Source organism: Globicephala melas, chromosome 1 (genome assembly GCF_963455315.2).
Source record: "Globicephala melas chromosome 1, mGloMel1.2, whole genome shotgun sequence".
Classification (NCBI taxonomy): Eukaryota; Metazoa; Chordata; class Mammalia; order Artiodactyla; family Delphinidae; genus Globicephala; species Globicephala melas.
In genome coordinates, this window is record NC_083314.1 from 108,152,901 (window position 1) to 108,180,466 (window position 27,566).

At 34.6% G+C, this 27,566-nt stretch overlaps 1 protein-coding gene across 14 annotated transcripts in view; it reads left to right on the forward strand.

The window, feature by feature from the left end:
- ZNF644 (zinc finger protein 644) overlaps positions 1–27,566 on the forward strand; it is a 112,568-nt gene that overhangs the window by 31,189 nt on the left and 53,813 nt on the right. For all 14 annotated transcript variants that reach the window (XM_030868627.3, XM_030868634.3, XM_030868628.2 and 11 more), the window contains one exon: positions 4,541–4,601. In XM_030868627.3, the coding sequence (XP_030724487.1) occupies positions 4,558–4,601 (44 nt within the window). In that variant the 5' untranslated portion in view covers positions 4,541–4,557. Of the gene's footprint in view, positions 1–4,540; positions 4,602–27,566 lie in introns of those variants that run through there.

Sequence of the window (27,566 nt, forward strand, 5' to 3'; positions counted from 1 at the left end):
TCCCTCTTAGTACTGCTGTCACTGAATCCCATTAGTTTTGACATGTTGTGTTTTCATATTTATTTGTCTCCTAATATTGTCTGAATTCTCTTGAGATTTCTTCTTTGACCCATTGGTTGTTTAAGAGTTAGTTGTTTAGTTCTTGTGTTTGTGGATCTTCCTGTTTTCCTTTGCTTTTGATTTCTAGTTTCATTTCATTGCGGTGAGAGAAGATAGTTTGCATGATTTCAGTCTTAAATTTGGTTAAGACTTGTTTTTGTGGCCTACCTTATACATATTTTTGATGTGTTATGTTTACTTCAGGGTTTAATTCTGAAGACTTTTCTAATTTGTCAGTGTTTAATTTTCTAAAATATGTTCATGCCTTTTCAATATACTTAAAATACTTGAAAAATGAAGACATTACTTTTTATTTATTTTTTAAAATGAATTTATTTGTTTATTTATTTATTTTTGGCTGCGTTGGGTCTTTGTTGCTGTGCACAGGCTTTCTGTAGTTGCAGCGAGCAGGGGCTACTCTTCATTGCAGTGCATGGACTTCTCATTGCAGTGGCTTCTCTTGTTGCGGAGCACGGGCTCTAGGTGTTTGGGCTTCAGTAGTTGTGGCACATGGGCTTAGTTACTCTGCAGCATGTGGGATCTTCCCAGACAAGGGCTCGAACCTGCGTCCCCTGCACTGGCAGGCGGATTCTTAACCACTGTACCACCAGGAAAGTACCAATATTACTTTTTAGAAATTTTAGATTTATAGAAAATTTGAAAAGAATAATACAAAGACTTCCCACACTGTCCTTCTTCCCCCATGCACACTTTGTTTTCTCTATTATTAACAACTTACTTTAGTCTGGTACAATTGTTACAGTTAATAAACCAATATTGTTACATTGTTATTAACTAAAGAACATAGTTTATTCAGATTTCCTTAGCTTTTACCTGATGTTCTTTTTCTCTTCCAGGATCCCATCTAGGATACTGCATTACATTTAGTTGTCATTTCTCTTTAGGCTCTTTAAGGCTTTGTTTTTGATGACTTGACAGTTTTGAGGAGTATTGGTTAGGCATATCGTAGGATTTTCCTGTACTGGAATTTGTCTGATGTTTTTCTCATGATTAGACTGGGATTATGGGTTTTGGGGAAGATATATTTGACATTTTAGTTTGCAGTTTTCTCTTAAAATGTACCTTTTGAGGTAAAACCAGTTATATCAGTTACTTTAAGTGTTTTCTCTTTTCTATATCCCCCTTCCAGTATTCACCTAAAGAATATCCTAATTATATTACACTTTTAAGGTATGGATTGAAAAGGAACTTTCTATCAAACTTCCTTATAAAATCCACCTTTTAAAAAAATATAGTGTTTAAAATGGCCTGGTTTGTCTCTTTGGGGAACAGATACAATTAAAAGTGGGTTTTTCCCCCCAGACTTTGGAATATAACTGTGAGCAGAACAAGATAAAAAAATTAAACAGCTAAAGTCAAAGTTAGTTATTGTGTGTAGTATTTGTGTATGCTTTTGTTTTATTTATTGTGCTAAATGTACATATAATGAAATTTAACATTTTAAACATTTTAAAGTGTATAGCTCAGTGGCATTATGTACATTCACTTTGTTGTGCAAACATGTACCTCCTTTTGTATTAGTCGGCTAGGGCTGCTATAATAAAAAAACACAGACGAGGTGGCTTAAACAACAGAAATTTAATGTCGCACAGGTCTGGAGGCTAGAAGTCCAAGATTCGAGAGTTAGGTTTGGTTTCCACTGATTCCTGTCTCCTTGCAGATGGCTGTTTTCTCACGGCCTTTCCTCTGAGCCTGCATCCCTGGTGTCTCTGTCTCTTCTTAAAAGGACACCAGTCATATTGGATTAGGGCCCTACCCTTATGACCCTATTTAACCTTAATTACCTCCTTACAGGCCCTATCTCCAAATACAGTTACATTGGGAGTTAGAGCTTCAACGTGGGAATTTTATGGGGACACAGTTCAGTCCATAGCATCTTTTATGTAGTGCGTCTAATTTATCTCCCAGAAAACCTGCCATCATCATTAATATATTAGTTTCCTAGGCTGCTCTCACAAATTATCAAAAACTACGTTGCTTAAAATAATAGAAACTTAATTCTATCACAGTTCTGGAAGCCAGAAGTCTGAAGTCTATCACTGGGCAGAAATCAAGGTGTCAGCAGTGATGATCTCTCTCCAGACTCTATAGGAGAATCTGTTCCTTGCCTTGTCTCAATTCTGGTAGCTGCTGGCATTCCTGGCTTTGGCTGCAGTCTTTAAGGCCAGTGTTTTCAAATCTCTTTCTGCTCTGTCTTTACCTTCGCTGTGTATAGTCAGGTGTCTCCATGTCCCCTTCTTTATAAGGATACATGTGATTGTATTTAGGGCCCATCCAGATGATCCAGGATAATCTCTCCATCTCAAAATCTTTCACTTAATCACATCTGTAAAGACACTTTTTTTTCTTTTGCCATATAAAGTAAAATTTACAGGTTCGAGGGAGTAGGATGTGGATATCTTTTGTAGGACCATTTTTTAGCCTATCATACTGAGCAACTCATAGTAGACTTCTGATGTTCCCACTTTGATTTATAGTTTGTAATAGGTCTCAGTATCTAGTTCTGGGTGGGTAAAGGCTGGTGGCAGTGGGTGGCAGAATATTCTCATCTCTTCTAGACATTATGCAAAAAATTCTAGGCCTGTGTTCTCAGTGGATGGTCCCAGAAGTGTCAGCATCAGCATCACTTTAGGAACTTAGAAATACAAATGATCAGGCTTCAGTCTTAGACCTGCCAAATCAGGAACTCTGAAGGTAGGGCCTAGCCATCTCTGCATAACAAGCCCTCTGGGTCATTCCAATGCACCCTGAAGTTTGAGAAATACTTTTCTAGATTATTGACATTATCAGTATTAAAACCATATTCCCTATCCTCTCCAAAGTTTTTCTGCTTAATGCTAATACTAAAATTAGTCTAGGATTTATTGTCCACAAACTTTGTTTTCTGTAGAGATACAAACATTTTGTACCAATTCTTGGTACTGATAATCAGTGAAATTAATTCATTTACTCAATAAAAGTTTGCCCTGGGCTAACTTTTGTCAGTTGTATTTTACTTAGATGTAGTCATTTTATAAAGTAATGTTACTGGGATCCAGAAGTGATATGAAGTTTTTCTCTAGTCCTTGAAAATGTGGATAAACTCATTAGCCTGAATTTTACTTTATCTTCTGTATCCCTGTGTACATTTGGGGATACAATACAAAATTTGTAATCTTTCATTCTGCCTACATTGTTAGACTTTTATTATGTGCTATCCAGTGAAAGTGCTGAAGTGAGATAAATGAATTCTTTTCCTCAGTGTGTCCACATTGTAGCTCAGAAAACACACAGGTAAACAGAATTGATATAGAGCTATCACTAGTTGCTATCACAATTGAGAAACACAGCTTTACATAGTTGAAGAAGTTAAAGAAGGATCTGCCAGGGTGACTGAGCTAAATATCGAAAAACTAGTAGAAAGGTGTTAGCAAGGTTAAGGAGAGATAGAAAGTAGGTATAGTTCACCATGTGAAAAGGCAGGAAAGCTGAGAGAGCATATGGGCTCTTCTGGGAGTTGAAGGGGTTTAGTATAGTAGAAACGTGGAATGAAGGGGAGAGTAAAGATTGGGGATAAATAGATGAAGCTTAGGTCATTGATGAGTACTGTTGAAGGCCTTGAGGCATAGATGTGATGTCTTCAGGGTAGCCATTGCAAAATGATTACTTACATAGTTTTGGGAAGGATGAATTTGAGAGGATAGTGAGTCTAGAAATAGAACAGTTACAGTAATCTAGGTGAGAATAGTAGTAGATATGGTGGTGCCATTTTTTGAGAATAAAAATTCAGAAGAGTAACAACCTGGTTTTAGGAATGGGGGAAAGGTGATGTGTAGAATTCTGGGTAAGATATATTGAGTTTCATCATTTGTGAAGTGTGATAAAATTAGGGGTGGGTAGATTTTTGACAAGTAAATTTTCAGTGGAGTGTTGGGGTGGAGGTCACCTTATACTAGATTGAAGGCTAAATTGAGGAAGCAGGAGAGTATCAATATACACTATTCTCTAGAATAATCTTTCCTGGCGTTTAGTAAGTATTTAATCAGTGTTAGCCATTATTATGGCTATTAACATACAATTTTATGCCATCTCATGTTTTTTTTTTTTTCTTCAACTTTTTGGTGTATTTTTTGGTATGTATGTAATAATATTAGATAAACATTGATATAGATAGAAGTGTGTGTTTTATTAACAAGTAATAATTTTAATTATGCTATTGCCATACTATTAATATTAATGAAAACAAGAGAACTAAAAAGTTTGTTTCTCATTTGAATAGATGATTGTTCCTCAAAAAATGGTACTTAGCAATAGTTTCCTGAAGATTACTGTAATAACTCAATTTATAGTTTTTAATTTAAAAGAATAGTGTATCATAGATGTATTTATTCATACCCGAAGGAAAAAAACTAAATGATTGCCTTTACATGTATTCTTTCAGGTTTGATTTAATTTCGAATGAGATTGTTCTTGCAACGAGATGTTAATAAGACAAAATCAAGGTAAGTAGAAGACAACTTTGTTAAATATTACATATCAAAGTAAGAATAATACAAAAAATTTATGTTTAAAAAGTGTGCCTCCAAATCCAAAATCAATGAGTTTTTAAATTAAATTTTGAAATACAAAGAACCAACTTTTTGATGCACTTGGTCCAGTTGATTTGATGGAAATGAAAATACAGCTGTCAAATTGTGAAACTAAAGTATGCAGTTTCCAGTGACTATTAAACATGTTCAGAAATCAAGTTGATGTTTGGTTTAGCCACTCGGAAACCAGTTCAGTAAGAGATTTGCTAGGTTACTTCAGTGTTCCCTTCTTAGTGGGTTATAGTACTTGAGTAGTCTTTGCTTTTGTAAGTTTTACTTTCTTATTTCCATTAACAAAGAAAGCACTTCTACAGTTTGCCAAATTATGACTTCCTTATGTTAATATAATGTTCAGAGTTATAAATGATTGTTTTAATTTTTTTGTATCTCTACTGAATGACTTTTCTAATTTAGCATTCTGATTTATTTTCATTTTTTAAGACTGTTGACTTCAGAAAATTGAATTGTGATCATATACTTTTGGTCTGATATGTGAAAGATTGCTTTTTTAATAATATAAGTTTTTGAAATGTTAAAAAGGTGCATTTACTATATGTTGGTAAGTGAACATGGCTTCAGGATATAAACAGATTAAAAAAGAATACTTTGATTACATTGCAGTTAAGTTGGGTCTTTCTAAATCTAACTAGATGTTTCAGCTGTCAAGAACTTGCTGATCTCAATGGTTAAAAAAAAAAAGAGAAGTGCTGTAGTTGAATAATGTGCAGTTAAATAGTGTATTCTCAATTAGTGGTTTAGGCATAATCTGAAGGAAAGTTTCCATTTTATTGGTATTATGTAGTAATAATAGTAGTGGTAGTGTGGAGAATACTTGTTGTATTAAGTGCTTCTCACGCCTTATTAATCTTTATGGTACCTCCTATAAGGCAGGTACTGCTGTCTAGAAAATTTTTTTTTTTGGTTAATAGTGAGCTATTTCTTTTTCTTTAGAAACTTTATTTTCACAGCATTTATTATAAGGAACACTTGCCTGTATATCTTTCTGAAGGGGAGAAGAAGCTAGATTTTTGTACTTAAAGTCTTCTAGTGATTTTTGTTTGCTAGTTGAGTATGGTGTCTATTAGAAGGTTTGTTCTGATGTCTTACAAGTTAGGTATTGCTCATGGGGTGACACTGGTTTAACTTATTCTGATTTTATTCCAGCACAATTATATATCACTTTTCTTTTTTGGTTAAGGTATAATTTACATTTTTATTAAGTTATGTATGGTAAAACGTACAAAATTTAAAGTATAGAGCTGAATGAGTTTTTATGTATATGTTCACATGTATAACCACCAATGTAATTTAAGATGTAGAACACTGTCATTGTCCCAGAAAGTTCCTCGTGCCCTTTCCTTTCCAATCCAATAGCCTTTCCCCCAAGGTAAGCATCTTTCTGAATTCTGTCAGCATAGCTTAGTTTTACCTGTTCTTGAACTTTATGTACATAGAGTTATATAATATGTACTCTTTTGTATCTGGCTTTTTTCATTCAACATAATGTTTCTGAGTTTCCTCCATGTTGTTATGAGTACCAGTAGTTTATTATTTTTTATTGCTGAGTAATATTCCATTGTATGAACATAACACAAATTTTTATGTATTTTCTCTATAATTTTGTTTATTGTATTCTCCATGACTCTGACCTCACTTGCCAACTTTCTACACTGCTTTCCTTCGTCTAGTTGTCTCCTTCATTGTCCCCCATCACCTGCACAATAAAATGTAAACTCATAACGTGGTATATAATGATCTCACTGCAGCTATTCCAGAATGCCTAGAATTATCTGAATAAACCAAATATGATGTTCATAGTGTTAGGTTTAGTTCTGTGTATATGTTGTCACTCGTTCCTACCCCCTTGCCTCCCCAACTGCTAATATATTTTCTCCCGGTTGTCAGCTAATCTCCTGAAATAGTCCATCTCAAGCATCATCTTGTCCTTTGAGCCAGACCTGGCCATACTGCAGTAGTCTGTTTTCCTTCCTAGACTGTGAGCTCTTTGAAGGTAGATACCATCCATGTCTTATTTATCTTAGTAGCACAGTGCCAGAGTACTGTGTATACTTAGTGATTTGTTAAACATAGAACAGCCAACAGAATTCTCTCTCTAACACTAGGGGTTCAGAGTACTGGCTGGAATGGGATGAGAGCATTGGCACTTCAGTTGCTGTTGGACTATAGGAAAGAGCCAATGAAGGCAATCCAAAAGTAACATTATAGGCATTTTGGAAAGGGAAATAAAATATCCTCCTAGTCTTCTTTCAGTCCAGTTGGAATAAAATGGCTAATAATGTTCTTTGTCCAGACCTTAAGGAAGATTGAGTGTTGTTGATTTTGATTACTCTTTCCAAATAAAGGCATTAATCCATGCTATGGAAATTGGAGTATTTGCTACTAGAAGTATTCTCTTTGTGAGTTCCTACTAGTTATTTCTTTCATTTAAAGATTTTAAAAGATGTGTTAGACTAATACAAGTAGAAGATTAAGAAGACTGGTCACATCTTTAAGAAGTGAAGAAAACTTTTCCTCATTTTCCTGGGGGTAAAAAACTGTTGGAGTGGAGGAAAAAATTGAATCATGGTCTGGAATGGTAACATTTTTGATTCCTATAGCTTAGGAAGCTTGCTGTTTGCTGAGAAGTATTTTTAAAGATTATGTTTTATCATTATAGATCTGTGATTTATATAAACAATATGCTTTCTTAAGAAATGAAACTTTAAAAAAATTTTAAAGCATTTTGCGCTAGTTTTCTTCTTTGAGGTTTGGAATTGGGCTAGTTGGGTTGGCTATCGTAGTCACCTGGGTGGTTTTTATGCCTGAAGCTTTATTGCCTTCTAGCAAGTCCAAAGCAAGGAGAGGTTCTTCCCTACTGGGATCAATTTGTTGCTTTCCCTCTCTGCAGCTTCTACCATAAAGCTTGAACATAGAGTTGGGCATTGACCCCATCTCATGCTGTTCCTTCTGTCTCCCTGCAAGGATTTTTCTTAGACACAGATTCTTATCAAATGTAGAACCTTCGTTATTTCTTTTATCTCATCCTGGATGTAGAGTGTGTTTAGTTCTCTTGTTGATAAAATTTGAGTGTTGAGAGAAGTTTACCCTTGAGATTGCTTGACTTATGTGTCTCTAAGAGATTTTAGATTAGTTTTTCTTCTCAGAGGCTGACAGGTATACCTCGGTTTCAGACACTTCCTCTTCATTTTGTACTTCAATATTTAACACAGTCAGATGCTGCTAAGCTTTTTTATTTTGCAGAATTCCTGAATCCAGGGATTTAAAATTCTTTATGAATGTCTTATATTAGTTTAATTTCATTAATTTCCAAATTAACCTTTCCATGCTTCCATTCTTTAGTAGTACTGTAGATGTGCTTCCCTTTCTTGTACTGTGAAAAAGAAAACTTTTTAATTAATGAAATTGTTTGTTTCTAATTCTAGATAAGATTGCACAATGTACATTCAGCCTTTTCCAAATATATTGCCGAGTAACATTTAGTATTTTCAAAGCTTTATCTTTCTATATAAAAGCCACATATGCTTATATGTATAAGCAGACAGTACAGAAATATTTAAAATAAGAAGTAAAACTCTCCTCTCGCTCAGCCCTGTACTCCCCATAAGTTGTCCAAAATGGCTGGTATGTATTCTGCCTTGTTTTGTCACTGTTTTCCGATATGTCTTGGACATTTTTTTCATATATGCATTACCTATAATATAACTGTTTCCTTCTTAATAAACACTTGGGTAAATCTCAGGGGTTTTTTTGCTGCTAGAGCAGTGCTGCAGTAAATATTCTTAACTATATCATTGTGATTGTGTGAGAATGTCTATAGGATAACTTGTAGCAATGGATTACTGGGTCAATGGATGTGTCCACTTTAATTTCTGATATATATACTGCAAATGAGATTGTACCACTTAATATTCTATTAGCAGTTTTTGAGAATATTTGTTTTCCCAGACCCTGCTAAATATTAACCAGTGTTTTAATCTTTGCTAGTCTGATCATTGAAAAGTGGTATTTATTTGACTGTGCATTTCTTTGTGAGATTCTCAAAGGCTTGAAATATCACCTTCATCATAGCTTAATCCATTGAGAACATACAATTTGCAAACGATTTTTTTTTATTGTTAAATCCATCAATTAACATACCTTCATGTTTTATGTACTGCCTTCAGTTACTTAATATTGAATAACCAGATTGTTTGTCTTCGTTTCCTTCATAAAGCTATTTATTCAGGATAACTATTTTCTTATGATGAATTTCTTTATAGTTTGCTACAAACTAATGTTAGCATAGTCTGTAGAAAGAAAATAAAAGCCATTACTAAGTATTAGGTAAATTAAGTCTACATTAATAGCATGCTGCCAAAATCTGTTGTCTGTTGGAACTCAAGCATTTGAAAACTTTCCTTGTTTGTCATCATTTTTTTGCTGCCTTCAGCAGTAAAAAAAAAAAATGTGGCAAACGTCATTCAAATATGTAAACAGTAAACCATAAAACTGTCCTGTCAGACCAAACAATTTTGGAATTGCTGTAGTTTAGTCTTCTATAGTAGGTCTAAACTGTAAGTAAAGGTGCTAAATAAAACAAGGCATTCAGTAAGCCTTTATTGAAACCTAACGTTCTAGGCACTATGCTATATGTTAAGTATGCATTGGTAATTAGAATCTCAGTTCTGTATAATTAATTATGTCATGAACAGAATACTGACTGGTATGTATAGGGGAGTATAGTGGGACTAAGGAGGGAATTTTGAAGGAAGATAATGAGAAAGGCTTTATAGAAGAGGTGATATTTGAATTGTACCCTGAAGGAAAGAATAGAATTTTGATTGTAGGATGACCTTGGGAAAATATGGACAGAGAGGGTATAAACTGAAGCTCTTATTTTAGTTTCCAGAAATTATTTTGTAAAACAGTTTCATTTAACTGGATGTCCATATTGTCAGAGTTACTGATATTTTCTTAAGTGTACTCAAGTTTACAATTTACTACAGCCTAGGAATTCATTGCTTGAACTACTTCCTTGTTTGGCTTTTTCAAACTTTTTTTTACCAAGTCTGATTTTGAACCCACCAAGAAATAAATTATACTGTAAAAGCCTCCATACTGATCATTAATTTAAATATTATAATATTACATTTAAGGGTATGAGGTTCATAATAAGAAAAGAAAAACAACTGGCTTGAGGTCAGGTAGATAGTTGCAAAGATGGAATTAGAACCTGTCTTCTGACCTCTGATCTACTGTTCTTTTGAGATGACCATTAAAGCAGACATTGGAAACCTTTTAGAGTCTTCTACCTAGGCTGAGGACTGTGGGCCTGTCACGCGATGGTAAATATCTGTTTAATGTTTTGTTGATTCATTCAGTGTTTTATGCACTGGTTGCTATAGTTAAATTGGTTTTGGCTCATACTTGATACTAGTTACTAGTCTGAGGAGGAAAGATGACTCAATATGTAATTACAATCAAATGTGATTAATGTTGTGATAGTCTGTGTCCTGGATTACAAAGACCATGTCTGTTTTATTTATTGATATATAAGCACTTAGGACAGTATGTTTATTAAATGATAAAGATTTATTGAATGACTAAATGGAAATATGGAAAGGCCTCCCAGAAGAAGTGACACTTAAACTAAAACTTGGAGGAACTTTTGGTGATTTGTCAAGATAAAAAGTTGGGGAAAGACTGTTGTTAGTAGAGGAAGTGGCACGTGGAAAGGATGAGAGGTAAGAGAAAGGGAAGATTGGTGGAACTGAAAGAAATATGGTATGTCTTGAGTGTAGTGTTCTACGTGCAGTAAGGCTGAGAGGAGTGGCTAGTGTCAAGAGATAAGACAGAGTAAGGCTTGAGCTCTTTTATTGAGGGTCTTATAAGTCACTTTAAGGAAGTTGGATTAACAGAGTAATGAGACGCCATTCAAGGAGTTTAAGTGTGAGGACGTGATGTGATCAGATCAGGGTTTTAGAAATGTGGAGAATTAAAATGGAGAACAAATTAGTGGAGAAGCTAGATTGGAATCAGGTTGACCCATTTGTAGGGGGAGGCTGCTGGCCTGACTTTAGAGTGGTTGTACTGGAAAAGCTGTAGTTGGATTTGAGAGAGATTTAGACAAGAAAATAGATCAGCTTTGGTGATGAAGTGTAAAGGAATTGGTGGTAGGAGAGTAAGGAAGGAGTTGAGGATGATATCCATGTTTCTGGCCTGGCAGTCGTGCGATATTCACAGATAGGAACGGTGGAGAAGAAGCAGGTTTATAGAGAACAAGAGCTAAATTTTAGCTATATTGAGCTTGAAGTAGCTCAAGACATCTGAGTGGAAATGTCAGGTGGCAGTTAGATGCAGGAGACCTGTAACTTAAAGAGATCTGAGAGTCATGAGCATTAAATCTTCATAATATCGCACAAATTTATTTTTTGTTTTGTCTCTCTCTGCAAGATATTACAAAGCATCTTTATATATGAGCTATTCAGTTGACCTAAAGATTGTTGAAAATGAGTTGCTCCGTATAAATTTATGAGCTGCTGTTTTTATTAGATTCTAGTCTCTGCTTACTCTTAATTAAACAAGATTTAATACCGTTAATGAACAATTAATCATACTATCGATGGCAATAGTCTTACCAAAGATACTTGAATAGCCTAAGGATATATTAAATGTGTTAAATCTTGGATTTCCATTAATAGTGTCTAATACATATTAGCTAAATATGAACTCTGATATTTGATAATTTAGATATTTTCCTGCCTGTGTAACAAAGTTTAGGTTAAAATGGTCATGAAGTCTTTTTTTTTTTTTGAATATTTATTTATTTATTTTCTTTCTTTTGGCTGCGTCTGGTCTTAGTTGTGGCACGCAGCAGCTTTGTTGAGGCATGCGGGATCTGTCATTGCAGTGCACATGGGCTCTTTGTTGTGGCGCGCTGGCTTCTCTCTAGTTGTGGTATGTAGGTTTTCTCTCTCTAGTTGTGGTGCGCGGGCTCCAGAGTGCGTGGGCTCTGTAGTTTGTGGCACGCAGGCTCTCTCATTGAGGCACGCGGGCTCAGTAGTTGTGGTGTGCGGGCTTAGTTGCCCCGCGGCATGTGGGATCTTAGTTCCCCCACCAGGGATCAAACCCGTGTTCCCTGCATTGGTAGGCGGATTCTTTACCAGTGGACCACCAGGGAAGGTCCTGGTCATGAAGTCTTTAGGTTAATTGTGATTCAGCAAATCATTAGGAAAAAAGGTGTATGTGACAGTAGGACTTCGCCTACTTTGTTCACCATTGTATATCACCATCTAGAGCTGTTCTTGGCACAGAGAAACTCAATAAGCATTTCTTGAATAATCAGTCAATGTTTACATATGACGTTTAATATCTAATCAAATTTTATTTTTAGTCAAATGACAGGCGTGGCAGACAAGTTAGTTCTTCCAACTTAAAAGATTATTCTTTTACTTGAGTAATATTTCCCCCCTTAAATTACCCTGTAACCATTCATATTTATACTGCCTTCCCTCCATTCCAACAAACATATTTCACTTTCTAATCAGAAATATTTTTTTTACTAAATTTATTTATTTTATTTATTTATTTTTGGCTGTGTTGGGTCTTCGTTGCCGTGCACGGGCTTTCTCTAGTTGTGGCGAGCGGGGGCCACTCTTCGTTGCAGTACGCGGACTTCTCACTGCGGTGGCTTCTCTTTTTGTGGAGCACGGGCTCTAGGCGCTTAGGCTTCAGTAGTTGTGACGCCCAGGCTCAGTAGTTGTGGCTTGCGGGTTCTAGAGTGCAGGCTCAGTTACTGTGGCATACGGGCTTTAGTTGCTCCATGGCATGTGGGATCTTCCCGGACCAGGGCTTGAACCCATGTCCCTTCCATTGGCAGGTGGATTCTTAACCACTGCGCCACCAGGGAAGCCCTAATCAGAAATATTTTTAATGACATTATTGAAACATGTCTTCTACTAAAATCACAATCAGTTTGGATATTTTCATTTGTGTATTCTAACATCACCATATTTAAACTGAATTAGTCACCTTTACTCTCAAAACCTGTTCTTGCTAGCGCCCCATTCTCTTGTCATTGAGACCAAAATCCCTCTGAATATTTACATTGCTTACTTTCTGTCTTAAAGATTCGGTCAGTTACTAGGTCTTTTTGCTTTTACCTTGTCAGTGTAATGTGTATCTTTCCTTTCCATTCCCATTGCTGTTTTGTTTATCCTCTCTGTTGTATTCATCTGAGAATGCTATGTCTTTGCTCACTTCATTTTATTTCTGTAAGATCATTTGATTCAGTTTTTTAGGAAGTTACCCTAATTACATTATTTGCTCAAAAAAAAAAAAAGCCATTTAACAACTCCTTAAGGATAAATGTTAATTTTTATTCATTTATCTTTTTTGGCGGTACGCGGGCCCCTAACTGCTGTGGCCTCTCGTGTTGTGGAGCACAGGCTCCGGATGCGCAGGCTTAGCGGCCATGGCTTATGGGCCCAGCCACTCCGCGGCATGTGGGATCTTTCTGGACTGGGGCACGAACCTGTGTCCCCTGCATCAGCAGGAGGACTCTCAACCACTGCACCACCAGGGAAGCCCTCAGTGTGCTTTTAATTTGCATTTCCCTAATGATGCTCAACATCTTTTCCTGTGCTCATTTGCATTTTTATATTCTCTTAGGCAAAATATCCGTTCATGTCTTTCACCCATTTTCTTATTGGGTTTTTTTGTTTTTTTTATATTGAGTCTTGAGAGTTATATACTCTACCCACTAGTCCTTTGTCAGATACAGGGCTTGTAAATGCTTTCTCCTGTTCTGTGGCTTGTGTTATCTTCTTAACATGGTCCTTTGCAGAGTAGAAGTTTTAAATTTTGAGAGGCCCATCAATTTTTTCTTTTTGAATTGTGCATTTGGTGTCAAGTCTAAGAACTCTTTACCCTAGATCCCGAAGACGTTTTTTGTTTTGTTTTGTTTTCTAAAAGTTTTATAGACTTGCATTTTACATCCAAGTTCATAGTGATCCATTCTAAATTAATTTTTTACAAGTTGTAAGACTTAATTCAAGGTTTTTTTTTTCTTTGCCTATGAGCATCTAATTGCTCTAGGACCATTTTGTTGCAAAGGCTACCTTTCCTCTGTTGACCTGTTTTTGGATCTTTGTCGAAAATCAGTTGGGCATACTGGTGTGGATCTGTTTCTGGGTTCTCAGTTCTGTTCCTTTGATCTATATGTCTATCCAATAGCATGCTGTTTTGACTACTGTAGCTGTATAGTAGGCCTTAATTTAGGGTAGAATGATTCATCCCACTTTATTCTTACAGATTGTTTTAGCTATTCTAAGGCCTGTATCTTTTCATATAAAGTTTAAAATAAGCGTACATGTATCTACCAAAATCTTTCCTGGGATTTGATAGGATTTGCATTAAACCTATAGATTGATTTGGGAAGAATGAAATTGAAATCTTTACTATATTGAGTCTTCAATCTATCTTCCATTTATTTAGGTTGATTTTTTTCATCAGCATTTGTAATTTCAACATACAGATATTTTACATGTTTTGTTAAGTTTGTACCTGAGTGTTTTATTTTATTTGGATTGATTGTTAGTGGTGTTGTGATTTTAATTTCAGATTCTGTATGTTCATTGTTAGTATATAGAAATGCAATTGCTTTTTTTCCTTAGAGGGAAAATTCACCTAAAATACATTATTAATTTTAAAGTATAAAATTCAGTGACCTTTTAGTGAATTTGCAATATTGTGCAACCATGACCTCTAACTAGTTCCAAGATACTTCGACACTCCCAAGGAGGAGATCCTGTACCCATTAAGCAGTCACTATTCATTCCTCCCTCCTCCCAGCCCCTGGCAACCATGAATCTGCTTTCTATCTCTGTGATTTTCCCTATTCTATATATTTCATGTAAATAAGATCATACAGTATGTAACCTTTTGTGTCATGTTTATTTCACATAATGTTTTTTAGGCTCATCCATTTTGTAGCAGATGAGTACTTTATTCCTGTTTATGCCTGAGAAACATTCTATTGTATGACTATGCTAATTTCTTTATCCATTCGTCTGGTCTGTGGATGGGCATTTGGGTTGCTTACACTTTTAGGCTATTGTAAATAGTGCTGCTGTGCACATTTGTGTACCTTTGTTTGAATATCTGTTTTTAATTCTTTTCTATATATACGTAGAAGTGGAATTAATGGGTCATGTGATAATTCTGTGTTTTAACTTCTTGAGGAACCGCCACACTTTTCCATGGTGACTGCACCATTTTATATTCCCACGAAGAATGTACAAAGATTCCTATTACTCTGTATCCTTGCTAACACTTATTATTTTTCAATTTTTGGGTTATAGGCATCCTAGTGGGTATGAAGTGGTGTCTTATGGTGGTTTTGGTTTGCATTTCTTAAATGACTAATGAGGTTGATCATCTTTTTATGTGCTTCTTGACCGTTTATAGATTGTCTTTGGAGAAATGTCTACTTAAGTCCTTTGCCCATTTAAAAAATTGGATTGTTCATCTTTTTGTTGTTGAGTTGTAGGGATTCTTTTTATATTCTGGAGACTAGACCCTTATCAGAAAAATAATTTGCAAATATTTTCTCCCACTCTGTAAAGTGTCTTTTCATTTCTTAATGTGCTTTGATGCACAAAAGTTTTCAATTTTGATGAAGTCCAATTTATTGTTTTGTTTTTTGTTGCTTTTGTCATATCTAGGAATCCATTGTGAAATCCAAGGTCACGAAGACTTATTCCTATGCTTTCTTCTAAGAGTTTTATAATTTTGGCTCTTATATTTAGGTCTTTGATCTATTTTGAATTAATTTTTGCATATGGTATGAGGTAGGAGTCCAACTTTATTCCTTTGGATGTGGATATCCAGTTATCCCAGCATCATTTGTTGAAGAGACAAGACTTTTCCCATTCAGTGGTCTTAGTGCCCTTATTGAAAATCAGTTGGCTATTGATGAATGGATTTATTTCTGTACTTTCAATTCTATTCCATTGGTATATCCTTATGTCAGTACCACATTTATTACTGTAGCTATGTAGTAAGATTTGATTTCGGAGATTGAGTCCTCTTTGTTCTTCTTTTTTAAGATTGTTGTACTGGCTATTTGGGATCCCTTGCAAATTCATATGAACTTTAGGATCAGCATTTCTTTTTTTTTTTTTTTTTTTTTTTTTGCAGTATGCAGGCCTCTCATTGTTGTGGCCTCTCCCGTTGCGGAGCACAGGCTGCGGACGCGCAAGCTCAGCGGCCATGGCTCACAGGCCCAGCCGCTCCGCGGCATGTGGGATCTTCTCGGACCGGGGCACGAACCGTGTCCCCCGCATCGGCAGGCAGACTCTCAACCACTGCGCCACCAGGGAAGCCCCAGGATCAGCATTTCTATTTCTGACAAAAACACTGTTGGAATATTGATGAGGATTGCACTGAATCTGTAGATGGCTTTTAGGTGGTAGTATTGCCATCTTAACAATATAAAGTCTTCCAGACCATGAACACAGGATACAGGATGTGTTTTCATTTATTTATATCTTCTTTAATTTCCTTTAACTATGTTTTTTAGTTTTTTGTGTATTAATTTGCTTCTTTATTTAAATTTTTCTCAAGTATTTTATTCTTTTTGAAGCTATTGTAAATGGAATTTAAAAATTTCATTTTCAGATTTTTCATTGCAGCTGATTTTTCTATATTCATGTTGTATATTGCAGTTTTTTCTGAACTTGTTTATTAGCTCTAATAGGTTTTGTGTGTATGTGTGTGTATTATTTAGGGTTTTCTTTATATAAGATCATGTAGGCTGCAAGTAGAGATAGTTTATTTCTTTCCGATCTGGATGCCATTTATTCCTTTTTCTTTCATGTTTGCCCTAACTACAACCTGTTATACAATGTTGAATAGAAGTGGGAAGAACAGACTTCCTTGTCTTGTTCCTGATCTTAGTGGGAAAGTTTTCAGTCTTTCACTATAAAGTGTGATGTTGGCTGTGGGTTTTTCATAGATAGTCTTTATCAGGTTGAGGAACTTCCCTTATATTCATACTTTATTAAGTGTTTTTGTTATGAAAGCGTGTATAATTTTGTCAGATGCTTTTTGTGCTTTTATTGAGATGCTCTATTGGTTTTTGTTTTTCAATCTGTTAATGTGGTATGTTACATTGGTTGATTTTCTTATATTAAACTACCATTGAATTCTGGGATAAATCTCAAATGGTCATGATACATAATCATTTTAGTAGGTTATAGATTTATTTTGCCAGTATTTTGTTTAGGATCTTTGCATCCATATTAATAGGGAATCTTGGTCACTAGTTTTCTTTTCTCATGATGTCTTTGAAATCAGTTTAATGCTGGCCTTATAGAGTTGTTGGAAAGTGTTTCCTCTTCTATTATTGGTAGAATTTGAGAAGGATTGATTATTAATTCCTCTTGAAATGATTGGAACTGTTCACTAGTGAAACCATCTGGTCTTGGGCTTTTTCTTTTAGGGAGATTTTTGATTACTGAATCGATCTCTTTACTTATTATAGGTCTTTTCAGATTTTCTGTTTCTTCTTGAGTTATTTTTGGTAGTTCATGTGTTTCTAGGAATTTGTCCATCTCACCTAGGTTATTAACTTGTTAGTATACAATTGATTGTAGTATACTCTTATACCCCTCTTACTTCCATAAGGTTGGTAGTAGTGTCCCTCTCGCATTTCTAATTTTAGTAACTTGAGTTTTCTTTTTTTTTTTTTCTTGGTCAGTCTAGCTAAAGCTTTTTCCGTTTTATTGATCAAAGAACCAATTTTTGGTTTCACTGATTCTGTTATTTTTCAGATCTCTATTTTGTTTATTTTCACTCTAATCATTATTATTTCTATCATTTTGCTAGTTTGCAGTTTAGTTTTGTTATTGTTGTTGTTCTTTGATGTGTAAAGTTAGGTTATTGGTATGACATGTATCTTTTTTAATGTAGGCTTTTATAGTTACAAATTTTCCCCTGAATACTGCTTTTACTGCATCCCATAAGTTTCAATACATTGTGTTTTCATTTTCATTTATCTCAAAGTATTTTCTTATTCCCTCATGAGATCTTCTCTGGTCCATTGCTTGTTTAAGAAGGTGTTTTTTATTTCCACATGTTGTGCATTTTTTAGGTTTCCTTCTATTACTAATTTCCAGTTTTACTCCATGTAGTCGAAAAAGATACTTTGTATGAGCTCTCTCTTTTTAATACATGACTTATTTTATGGACTAACATATGGTCTGTCTTAGAAAGTGTTCCACGTACACTTGAGAAGATATGTATTCTACTCTTTTTGAGTGGAATGTTTTGTATATATCTGTCAGGTCTAGCTGACTTATATTGTTGTTGAAGCCATTTATTTCTTTATTGATCTTCTGTTGGATTTTTCTATCCATAATTAGGAAACTGGGGTATTGATGTATCCAGCACCTATTATTGTAGAACTGTCTTTTTTCATCTCTGTCAGTTTTTCTTCATATATTTTAGGTCTTGATTGTTAGGCACATATATGTTTATACTTGTTGATTTTCATAATGAATTAACCCTTTCATCAATATATAATGTCCTTTGTTTTTTGTAACAGTTTTTGTTTTGAATTCTATTTTGTCTGATATTAGTATTGCAACTGTGGCTCTTGTTTGGTTGATACTTGCATGGAATATCTTTTTCCATCCTTTCACTTTCCATCCTGTGTATTTCATTAAGTGTGAGTCTTGTGAACAGATACAGTTGTATCATTTTTTTAAATCATGCCAATTGCTACCTTATCATTGGTGAGTTTTGTTTAGAGTACTTACTAATAAGTGAGGACTTTTGCTATTTTGCTGTTTTTTGTATACATATCTTATAACTTTTATTCCTTATTTCCTCTATTACTGCCCTTTTAAAAACTGTAGTTTAAAAAAACCCTATATAACATAAAATTTACCATCTTAACCATTTTTAAGTGTACAGTTCCAGAGTATTAAGTGTATTCACATTGTTATGAAACAAATCCAGAACTTTTTCATCTCGGAAATCTGAAACTCTATACCCATTGAACAACAACTCCCTTTTTTTCCCCTCCTTTCGGTCCCTGGTAACTATATTCTACTTTCTGTTTCTATGAATTTGACTACTTTAGATACCTCATACAAGTGGAATCACCAATATTTGTCTTTTGAGACTAGCTTATTTCACTTAGCATAATGTCCTTAACGTTCATCCATGTCATAGCATGTGACAACATTTTCTTCCTTTTTAAGGCTATATGATATTCCATTCGGTGTACATACCGCATTTCCTTTATGCATTCATTTGTCAACTGACATTTGGGTTGCTTCCATGTCTTGGCTATTGTGAATAGTGCTGTTATGAACATGGGTGCACAAATATCTCTTCAAGGCTCTTTTAAAATTTCTTCTGGATATATACCTAGAAGTGGGATTGCTGGATCATATGATAGTTATATTTTTAAGTTTTTGAGGAACCTCCATACTGTGTTTGCACCACTTTATAATCCCAACAGTGCACACCGTTTCCATTTTGTCCACATCTTCATCAACATATGTTATTTTGATAGAACCATCCTACTAGATAAGAGGTGATACCTCATTATGATTTTGATTCGCATTTCTCTGATAATTAGTGACGTTAAGCATCTTCATATACTTGATGGCTATTTGTAGATCATGTTTGGAGAAATGTTTATTCAAGTCCTTTGTCCAGTTTTGTAATTGGGTTGTTTGTTTTTTGTTGCTATTGAGTTATATGAGTTCTTTATATATTCTAGATACTAACTCTTTATCAGATATAAAACTTGCTAGTATTTTCTCCCTTTCTGGAGATTGCCCTTTTTTTTTCTGTTGATTGTATCCTTTCATGCACAGAAGTTTTTAAGTTTGATGTACTTCCATTTGCCTGTTTTTGCTTTTGTTTTCTCTGCTTCTGGTGTCATATCCAAGAAATCATTGCCAAGTCCAATATCATGAAGCTTTTCCCCTATGTTTTCTTCTAGGAGTTTTATAGATTTAGGTCTTACATTTAGGTCTTTGATCCATTCTGAGTTAATTTTGTATATGGTATGAGATGAGTCCAACTTCATGATTTTGTTTGTGTTTATCCAGTTTTCCCAGCACTAGTTGTTGAAGATACTACCCATTCTCCAGTGAGTGGTCTTGGCATCCTTACTGAAGATCATTTGACCATATATATGGGCGTATTTCTGGACTCTCTCTTCTATTCCTTTGGTCTATTTGTCTGTTTTTATGCCAGTACCAGAATATTTTATTTACTGCAGCTTTGTGATATATTTTGAAATCAGGAAGTATGAGACCTGCAACTTGGTTCTTCTTTTTCAGAATGACTTTGGCTATTTGGGATCTCTTGAAATTTAATATAAATTTTAGGATGAATTTATCTACTTCTGCAAAAAATTAAATGCTACTGGGAATTTGATGGTGATCGAATTGAATCTGTTGACTGCTTTGGATAGTTTGGATATCTTAAATAAGTCTCCCAATCCATGAACACTGGATATCTTTCAGTTTATTGTTCTCTTTCATTCCTTTCAGCAGTATTTGTAGTTTTCATTGTACAAGTCTTTCATCTCGTTGGTTAAGTTTATTCCTAAGTATTTTACTCTTTTTGATGCTATCATAAATGAGATTGTCTTCTTACTTTTTTTTCAGATTGTTCATTGTTAGCATATAGAAGCACACCTGATTTTTGTGTGATGATTTTATATCTTATAACATTGCTGAATTTGCTTATTAGTTTTGAAAGTTTTTTTGTGGTATATTTCAGGTTTTTTACATAAGATTATGTTGTCTGTGAATAGAGACAATATTTTGGTTTCCTTTCCAATTTGAATGTCTTTTATTTCTTCTTCTTGCTTAATACCTCTTGCTGAGTCTTCCAGTACTACGTTGAATAGAAGTAGCAAGAGCATACGGCTTTGTCTTGTTCCTAATCTTAGAGGAAAAGCTTTCAGTCTTTCACATTTAGCATGATATTATCTGTATGCTTTTCAGAAATGGACTTTATTATGTTGAGGTAGTTTCCTTCTACATGGTATCAAGTTTTGTCTGATGTTTTTTTCTGTATCAATCGAGATGATCATGTTTTTGTCTGTTCTGTTAATGTAGTGTATTACATCATAGTACATTGATAATTTAGTTTATCAATTACATTGATTGATTTTTACATGTTGAACCATCTTTGTGTTTCAGGAGTAAATCTCACTTGGTTGTATAATAATTCTTTTAATGTGCTGTTGCAGTCAGTTTGCTAGTATCTTGTTGAGGATTTTAACATCAGTATTCATCAGGGATATTGAACTGTAGTTTTCTTGTGTCTTTGTCTGGCTTAGGTATCAGGGTAATGCTGGCTTCCTTTTCAATTTTGGGGGAAAGTTTCAAGATAATTGGTGTTAATTCTCCTATAAACATTTGGTAAAACTTCCCAGTGAAGCCATCCTGTCCTGGGCTTTTCTATCTTGGGAAGGTTTTGATTACTGCTTTAATCTCCTTACTAGTTATGGATCTGTTTAAATTTTTTATTGCTTTATGATTCCATTTTCAGAGGTTGATTGTTTTTAGGAATTTATCTCTTTTTGGTTATCCAGGTTTTTGGTGTACAGTTGATCCTGGCATTCTCTGATAATCCTCTTTATTTCTGTGGTATTTTAAGTCCCCTTTTATTTCTTATTTAGTTATTTGGGTCTTCTTTTATTCCTTAGTTAATCTAGCTAAGGACTTGTGAATTTTGCTGATCCCTTCTAAAAGTCAATCCTTTTTTTCCCCCTTGTTTTTCTGTTCTTTGTTTCACTTATCTTTGCTCTAATCTTTATTAATTTTCTTCTGCTAGTGTTTTTCTTTTCTAATTTCTAGAGGTGTAAAGTTAGATTGTTGATTTAAGATCTTTTTTTAATGGAAGTACTTAAATCTGTATACTTACCTTTTAGTACTGCTTTCATTTGTCTTAAGGTATTTTTTAATTTCCCCTTTTCCTTTTTTCTTGACTCATTGGCTGTTTAGGAATGTGTTGTTTAATTTACACAGATTTGTGGATTTTCCAGTTTTCTTTGTGTTGTTGATTTCTAGTTTGATTCCATTTCATCAGAAAAGGTATTTGTGTCATTTGCATCTTTTTGAATTTGTTATGATTTGTTTTATAGCCTAACATGTGGTCTATCCTGGGGCATGTTCCATGTGTACTTGAGAAGAATATGTTTGTTGTTCTTGGGTAGATTATTCTGTGTATGTCTGTTAGGACCTACTGGTCTATAATGTTGTTCTCTATTTCCTTATTGATAATCTATGTTGTTGTTCTATCCATTACTGCTTTCTTTTGTGTTTATCTTTTTGTTGTGTATCATTTTGACTTCTCATTTCCTTTTACGTGTATTTTTCAGTTATTTTCTTGTATTTACCTTGACAATTAAAATTAATATCATATACTTATAATAATCTAGTTTAAATTAATACTAACTTTGTTTCAATAGTGTAAAAACTCTGTTTCTAGTCCGTTCCATTGGTCCTCTGTTTTGTTGTTACTGTCCCATGTTACATCTTTATATATTAATACTGGCTTTTATGTTTACCTGCGGAGTTGCCTTTCATTATTCTTTCTTTTTATGACTTTGAGTTGCCATAAAGTATCCTTTCATTGCAGTCTGAAGGACTCCCTTTAACATTTCTTGTAGGGCAGGTCTACCAATGATAAACTTTCTCAGCTTTTCTTTATCTGGAATTGTCTTAATTCCTCTTTCATTTTTGAAGTATAATTTTGCTAGGTATAGAATTCTTGGTTCACAGGTGTTTTCTTTCAGCACTTTATAAATATCATGTCAGTGCTTTCTGGCCTCCATAGTTTCTGATGAGAAAGTACCTTTTGATAAGGACCTCTTACCTACGATCACTTGCTTCTCCATTGCTGTTTTTATTATTCATTCTTTGTCTTTGAATTTTGACAATTTTATATTAATGTGACTTAGTCCAGATCTCTTTCTATTTATCCTACTTGGAGTTGGTTGTGTTCCTTGTTTGATTAGATTCATTCCTTTTCAGGTTTTGGATGTTTATGGCCATTAATTTTTGAAATATTCTTTCTACCTCTTCACTCCTCTACTTCTTTGTCTGTCATTATAAATGTGTTGGTACACTTGGTGGTGTCCACAGGTCTCTTAACCTCTGTTCATTTCTCTTTATTGTTTTTTCTACTCCTCAGACTGCATAATTTCATTTGACTGATTTTCACATTAAGTAATTGTTTCTTCTGCTTGCTCAAATCTACTTTTGAAGCCCACTAGTGAATTTTTCAATTTAATTATTGTGAATTAGTGTGGTGAGGCTGGACATTCTTGCCTTCAGAAGGTTTTATTTTGGGAGGAAAGTATTCAGTCTTTGTACCATTAAATATAATGTTAACAATAGGTGTTTTTAGATGCTCTTTTTCAAGTTGAAGTAGTTTACCTTTATTCCACTTGTTGAGAGTTTTTATCATGAATGAGTGTTGGGTTTTCAATTGATATGCTCATGTTATTTTAAATGATTTTCCAATTTGTAATTCTCCAGTGAAACCATCTTGGCCTAGAGATTTCTTTTTGGGGAGTTTTACAATTTAAATTCAATGCCCTTAAGAGTTACTGGGGTATTAAAAATTAATTTCATATTTAGTGAGTTGTGGTTGGTTGTGTTTTTCAAGATGTTGGGCCATTTTTTTTTGACCACAACAAAAGCAACAATGATTGCGATTACCAAACACGAAACACACTCATACTATGTCATGATATTGACATTTAGTCCATTAATCCTCCACTGTAACAGCTCCTTTACTTTGCATTGAAAATTGATTTGTATATTTTTTGCTTCTGAGTCCTTGTGGGATTTTTCTTTATTCAAACAGAAAGTCGAAAACATTATAATTATCCTCATCAGTTCACTCAGTCCCATGTAATTAGTTTGTTTTTCATCTTGATCTTTTGTTAGCACTTTTATGAATTCATCAGTTTTCCATTAGAGTTCGGAAAATGCTTATTCATTCAGTTCAGCAGTATAGTCAGTTACCAGAAACCTGTACTTGTCAGAGTCCTTTCCATGAATTCCTTGAAGATGAAACCCTTTTATAGGAACATTTTTGCAAAAGCATCAGAGTACACCCAGAACTGTCTGTAGATGACAAAACACTTAAAAATGACTACGGTTAAAGAGTCGATGAAAGTTCATAATACACTTGACAAGGAAATTTGGTTATTTCTGAGATATACATTTTAAAGTAATAACTAGAATTATGACTTATAACATTATACCAGAACATATAAGATTTTTAGAAATTTCATGTAATGTCTGGAACATTTATATTAACATGTTTCCATACAAATAACTCAAAGAAAGTTTACTATTAGTTGTTTTGTTTGTTTGTTTTTTTATACTGCAGGTTCTTATTAGTCATCAATTTTATACACATCAGTGTATACATGTCAATTCCAATCGCCCAATTCAGCACACCACCATCCCCACCCCACCATGGTTTTCCCCCCTTGGTGTCCATATGTTTGTTCTCTACATCGGTGTCTCAACTTCTGCCCTGCAAACCGGTTCATCTGTACCATTTTTCTAGGTTCCACATACATGCGTTAATATACGATATTTGTTTTTCTCTTTCTAACTTACTTCACTCTGTATGACAGTCACTAGATCCATCCACATCTCAACAAATGACTCAGTTTCGTTCCTTTTTATGGCTGAGTATTATTCCATTGTATATATGTACCACAACTTCTTTAGCCATTCGTCTGTCGATGGGTACTTAGGTTGCTTCCGTGACCTGGCTATTGCAAATAGTGCTGCAATGAACATTGGGGTGCATGTGTCTTTTTGAATTATGGTTTTCTCTGGGAATATGCCCAGTAGTGGGATTTTGCTGGGTCGTACGGTAATTCTATTTTTAGTTTTTTAAAGAACCTCCATACTGTTCTCCATAGTGGCTGTATCAATTTACATTCCCACCAACAGTGCAAGAGGGTTCCCTTTTCTCCACACCCTCTCCAGCATCTGTTGTTTGTAGATTTTCTGATGATGCCCATTCTAACTGGTGTGAGGTGATACCTCATTGTAGTTTTGATTTGCATTTCTCTAATAATTAGTGATGTTGAGCAGCTTTTCATGTGCTTCTTGGCCATCTGTATGTCTTCTTTGGAGAAATGTCTATTTAGGTCATCTGCCCATTTTTGGATTGGGTTGTTTGCTTCTTTAATATTGAGCTGCATGAGCTGTTTATATGTTTTGGAGATTAATCCTTTGTACGTTGATTCGTTTGCAAATATTTTCTCCCATTCTGAGGGCTGTCTTTTCCTCTTGTTATGGTTTCCTTTGCTGTGAAAAAGCTTTGAAGTTTCATTAGGTCCCATTTGTTTATTTTTGTTTTTATTTCCATTACTCTAGCAGGTGGATCAAAAAAGATCTTGCTGTGATTTATGTCAAAGAGTGTTCTTCATATGTTTTCTTCTAAGAGTTTTATAGTGTCTGCTCTTACATTTAGATCTCGAATCCATTTTGAGTTTATTTTTGTGTATGGTGTTAGGGAGTATTCTAATTTCATTCTTTTACATGTACCTGTCCAGTTTTCCCAGTACCACTTATTGAAGAGACTCTCTTTTCTCCATTGTATATCTTTGCTTCCTTTGTCATAGATTAGTTGACCAGAAGTGTGTGGGTTTATCTCTGGGCTTTCTATCTTGTTCCATTGATCTATGTTTCTGTTTTTGTGCCAGTACCATATTGTCTTAATTACTGTAGCTTTGTAGTATAGTCTGAAGTCAGGGAGTCTGATTCCTCCAGCTCCGTTTTTTTCCCTCAGGACTGCTTGGGCTATTCGGGGTCTTTTCTGTCTCCATACAAATTTTGAGATGATTTCTTCTAGTTCCGTAAAAAATGCCATTGGTAATTTGATAGGGATTGCATTGAATCTGTAGATTGCTTTGGGTAGTACAGTCATTTTCACAATATTGATTCTTCCAATCCAAGAACATGGTATATCTCTCCATCTGTTGGTATCATCTTTAATTTCTTTTATCAGTGTCTTACAGTTTTCTGCATGCAGGTCTTTTGTTTCCCTAGGTAGGTTTATTTTTAGGTATTTTATTGTTTTTTTGTTGCAATGGTAAATGGGAGTGTTTCCATAATTTCTCTTTCAGATCTTTCATCATTAGTGTATAGGAATGCAAGATATTTCTCTGCATTAATTTTGTATCCTGCAACTTTACCAAATTCATTGAGTACCTCTAGTAGTTTTCTGGTGGCATGTTTAGGATTCTCTATGTATAGTATCATGCTATCTGCAAACAGTGACAGTTTTACTTCTTCTTTTCCAATTTGTAATCCTTTTATTTCTTTTTCTTCTCTGATTGCCATGGCTAGGACTTCCAAAAACTATATGTTGAATAATAGTGGTGAGAGTGGACATCCTTGTCTCGTTCCTGATCTTAGAGGAAATGCTTTCAGTTTTTCACCATTGAGAATGATGTTTGCTGTGGGTTTGTCGTATATGGCCTTTATTATGTTGAGGTAGGTTCCCTCTATGCCCACTTTCTGGACAGTTTTTATCATAAATCGGTGTTGAATTTTGTCAAAAACCTTTTCTTCATCTATTGAGATGATCATACGGTTTTTCTTCTTCAGTTTGTTAATATGGTGTATCACATTGATTGATTTGTGTATATTGAAGAATCCTTGCATCCCTGGGATAAATCCCACTTGATCATGGTGTATGATCCTTTTAATGTGTTGTTGGATTCTGTTTGCTAGTATTTTGTTGAGGATATTTGCATCTATATTCATCAGTGATATTGGTCTGTAGTTTTCTTTTTTTGTAGTATCTTTGTCTGGTTTTGGTATTAGGGTGATGGTGGCCTCATAGAATGAGTTTGGGAGTGTTCCTTTCTCTGCAGTTTTTTGGAAGAGTTTGAGAAGGTTGGGTGTTATCTCTTCTCTAAATGTTTGATAGAATTCACCTTTGAAGCCATCTGGTCCTGGACTTTTGTTTGTTGGAAGATTTTTAATCACAGTTTCAATGTCATTACTTGTGATTTGGTCTGTTCATATTTTCTGTTTCTTCCTGGTTCAGTCTTGGAAGGTTATACCTTTCTAAGAATTTGTCCATTTCTTCCAGTTGTCCATTTTATTGGCATAGAGTTTCTTGTAGTAGTCTCGTAGGATGCTTTGTATTTCTGCGGTGTCTGTTGTAACTTCTCCTTTTTCATTTCTAATTTTATTGATTTGAGTCCTCACCCTCTTTCTTGATGAGTCTGGCTAATGGTTTATCGATTTTGTTTATCTTCTCAAAGAACCAGCTTTTAGTTTTATTGATCTTTCCTATTACTTTCTTTGTTTCTTTTCATTTTTTTCTGCACTGTTCTTTATGATTTCTTTCCTTCTGCTAGCTTTGGGTTTTGTTTGTTCTTCTTTCTCTAGTTCATTTAGGTGTAAGGTTAGATTGTTTACTTGAGATTTTTCTTGTTTCTTGAGGTAGGCTTGTATAACTTCCCTGTTAGAACTGCTTTTGCTGCATTCCATAGGTTTTGGATCGTCGTGTTTTCATTGTCATTTGTCTCTAGGTATTTTTTGATTTCCTCTTTGATTTCTTCAGTGATCTCTTGGTTATTTAGTAACATATTTTTTAGCCTCCATGTGTTTCTGTTTTTTACGTTTCTTTCCCTGTAATTCATTTCTGAACTCATAGCATTGTGGTTATAAAAGATGCTTGATATGATTTCAATTTTCTTAAATTTACTGAGGCTTGATTTGTGATCCAAGGTGTGATCTGTCCTGGAGAATGTTCCGTGCGCTCTTGAGAATTAAGTGTAATCTGCAGTTT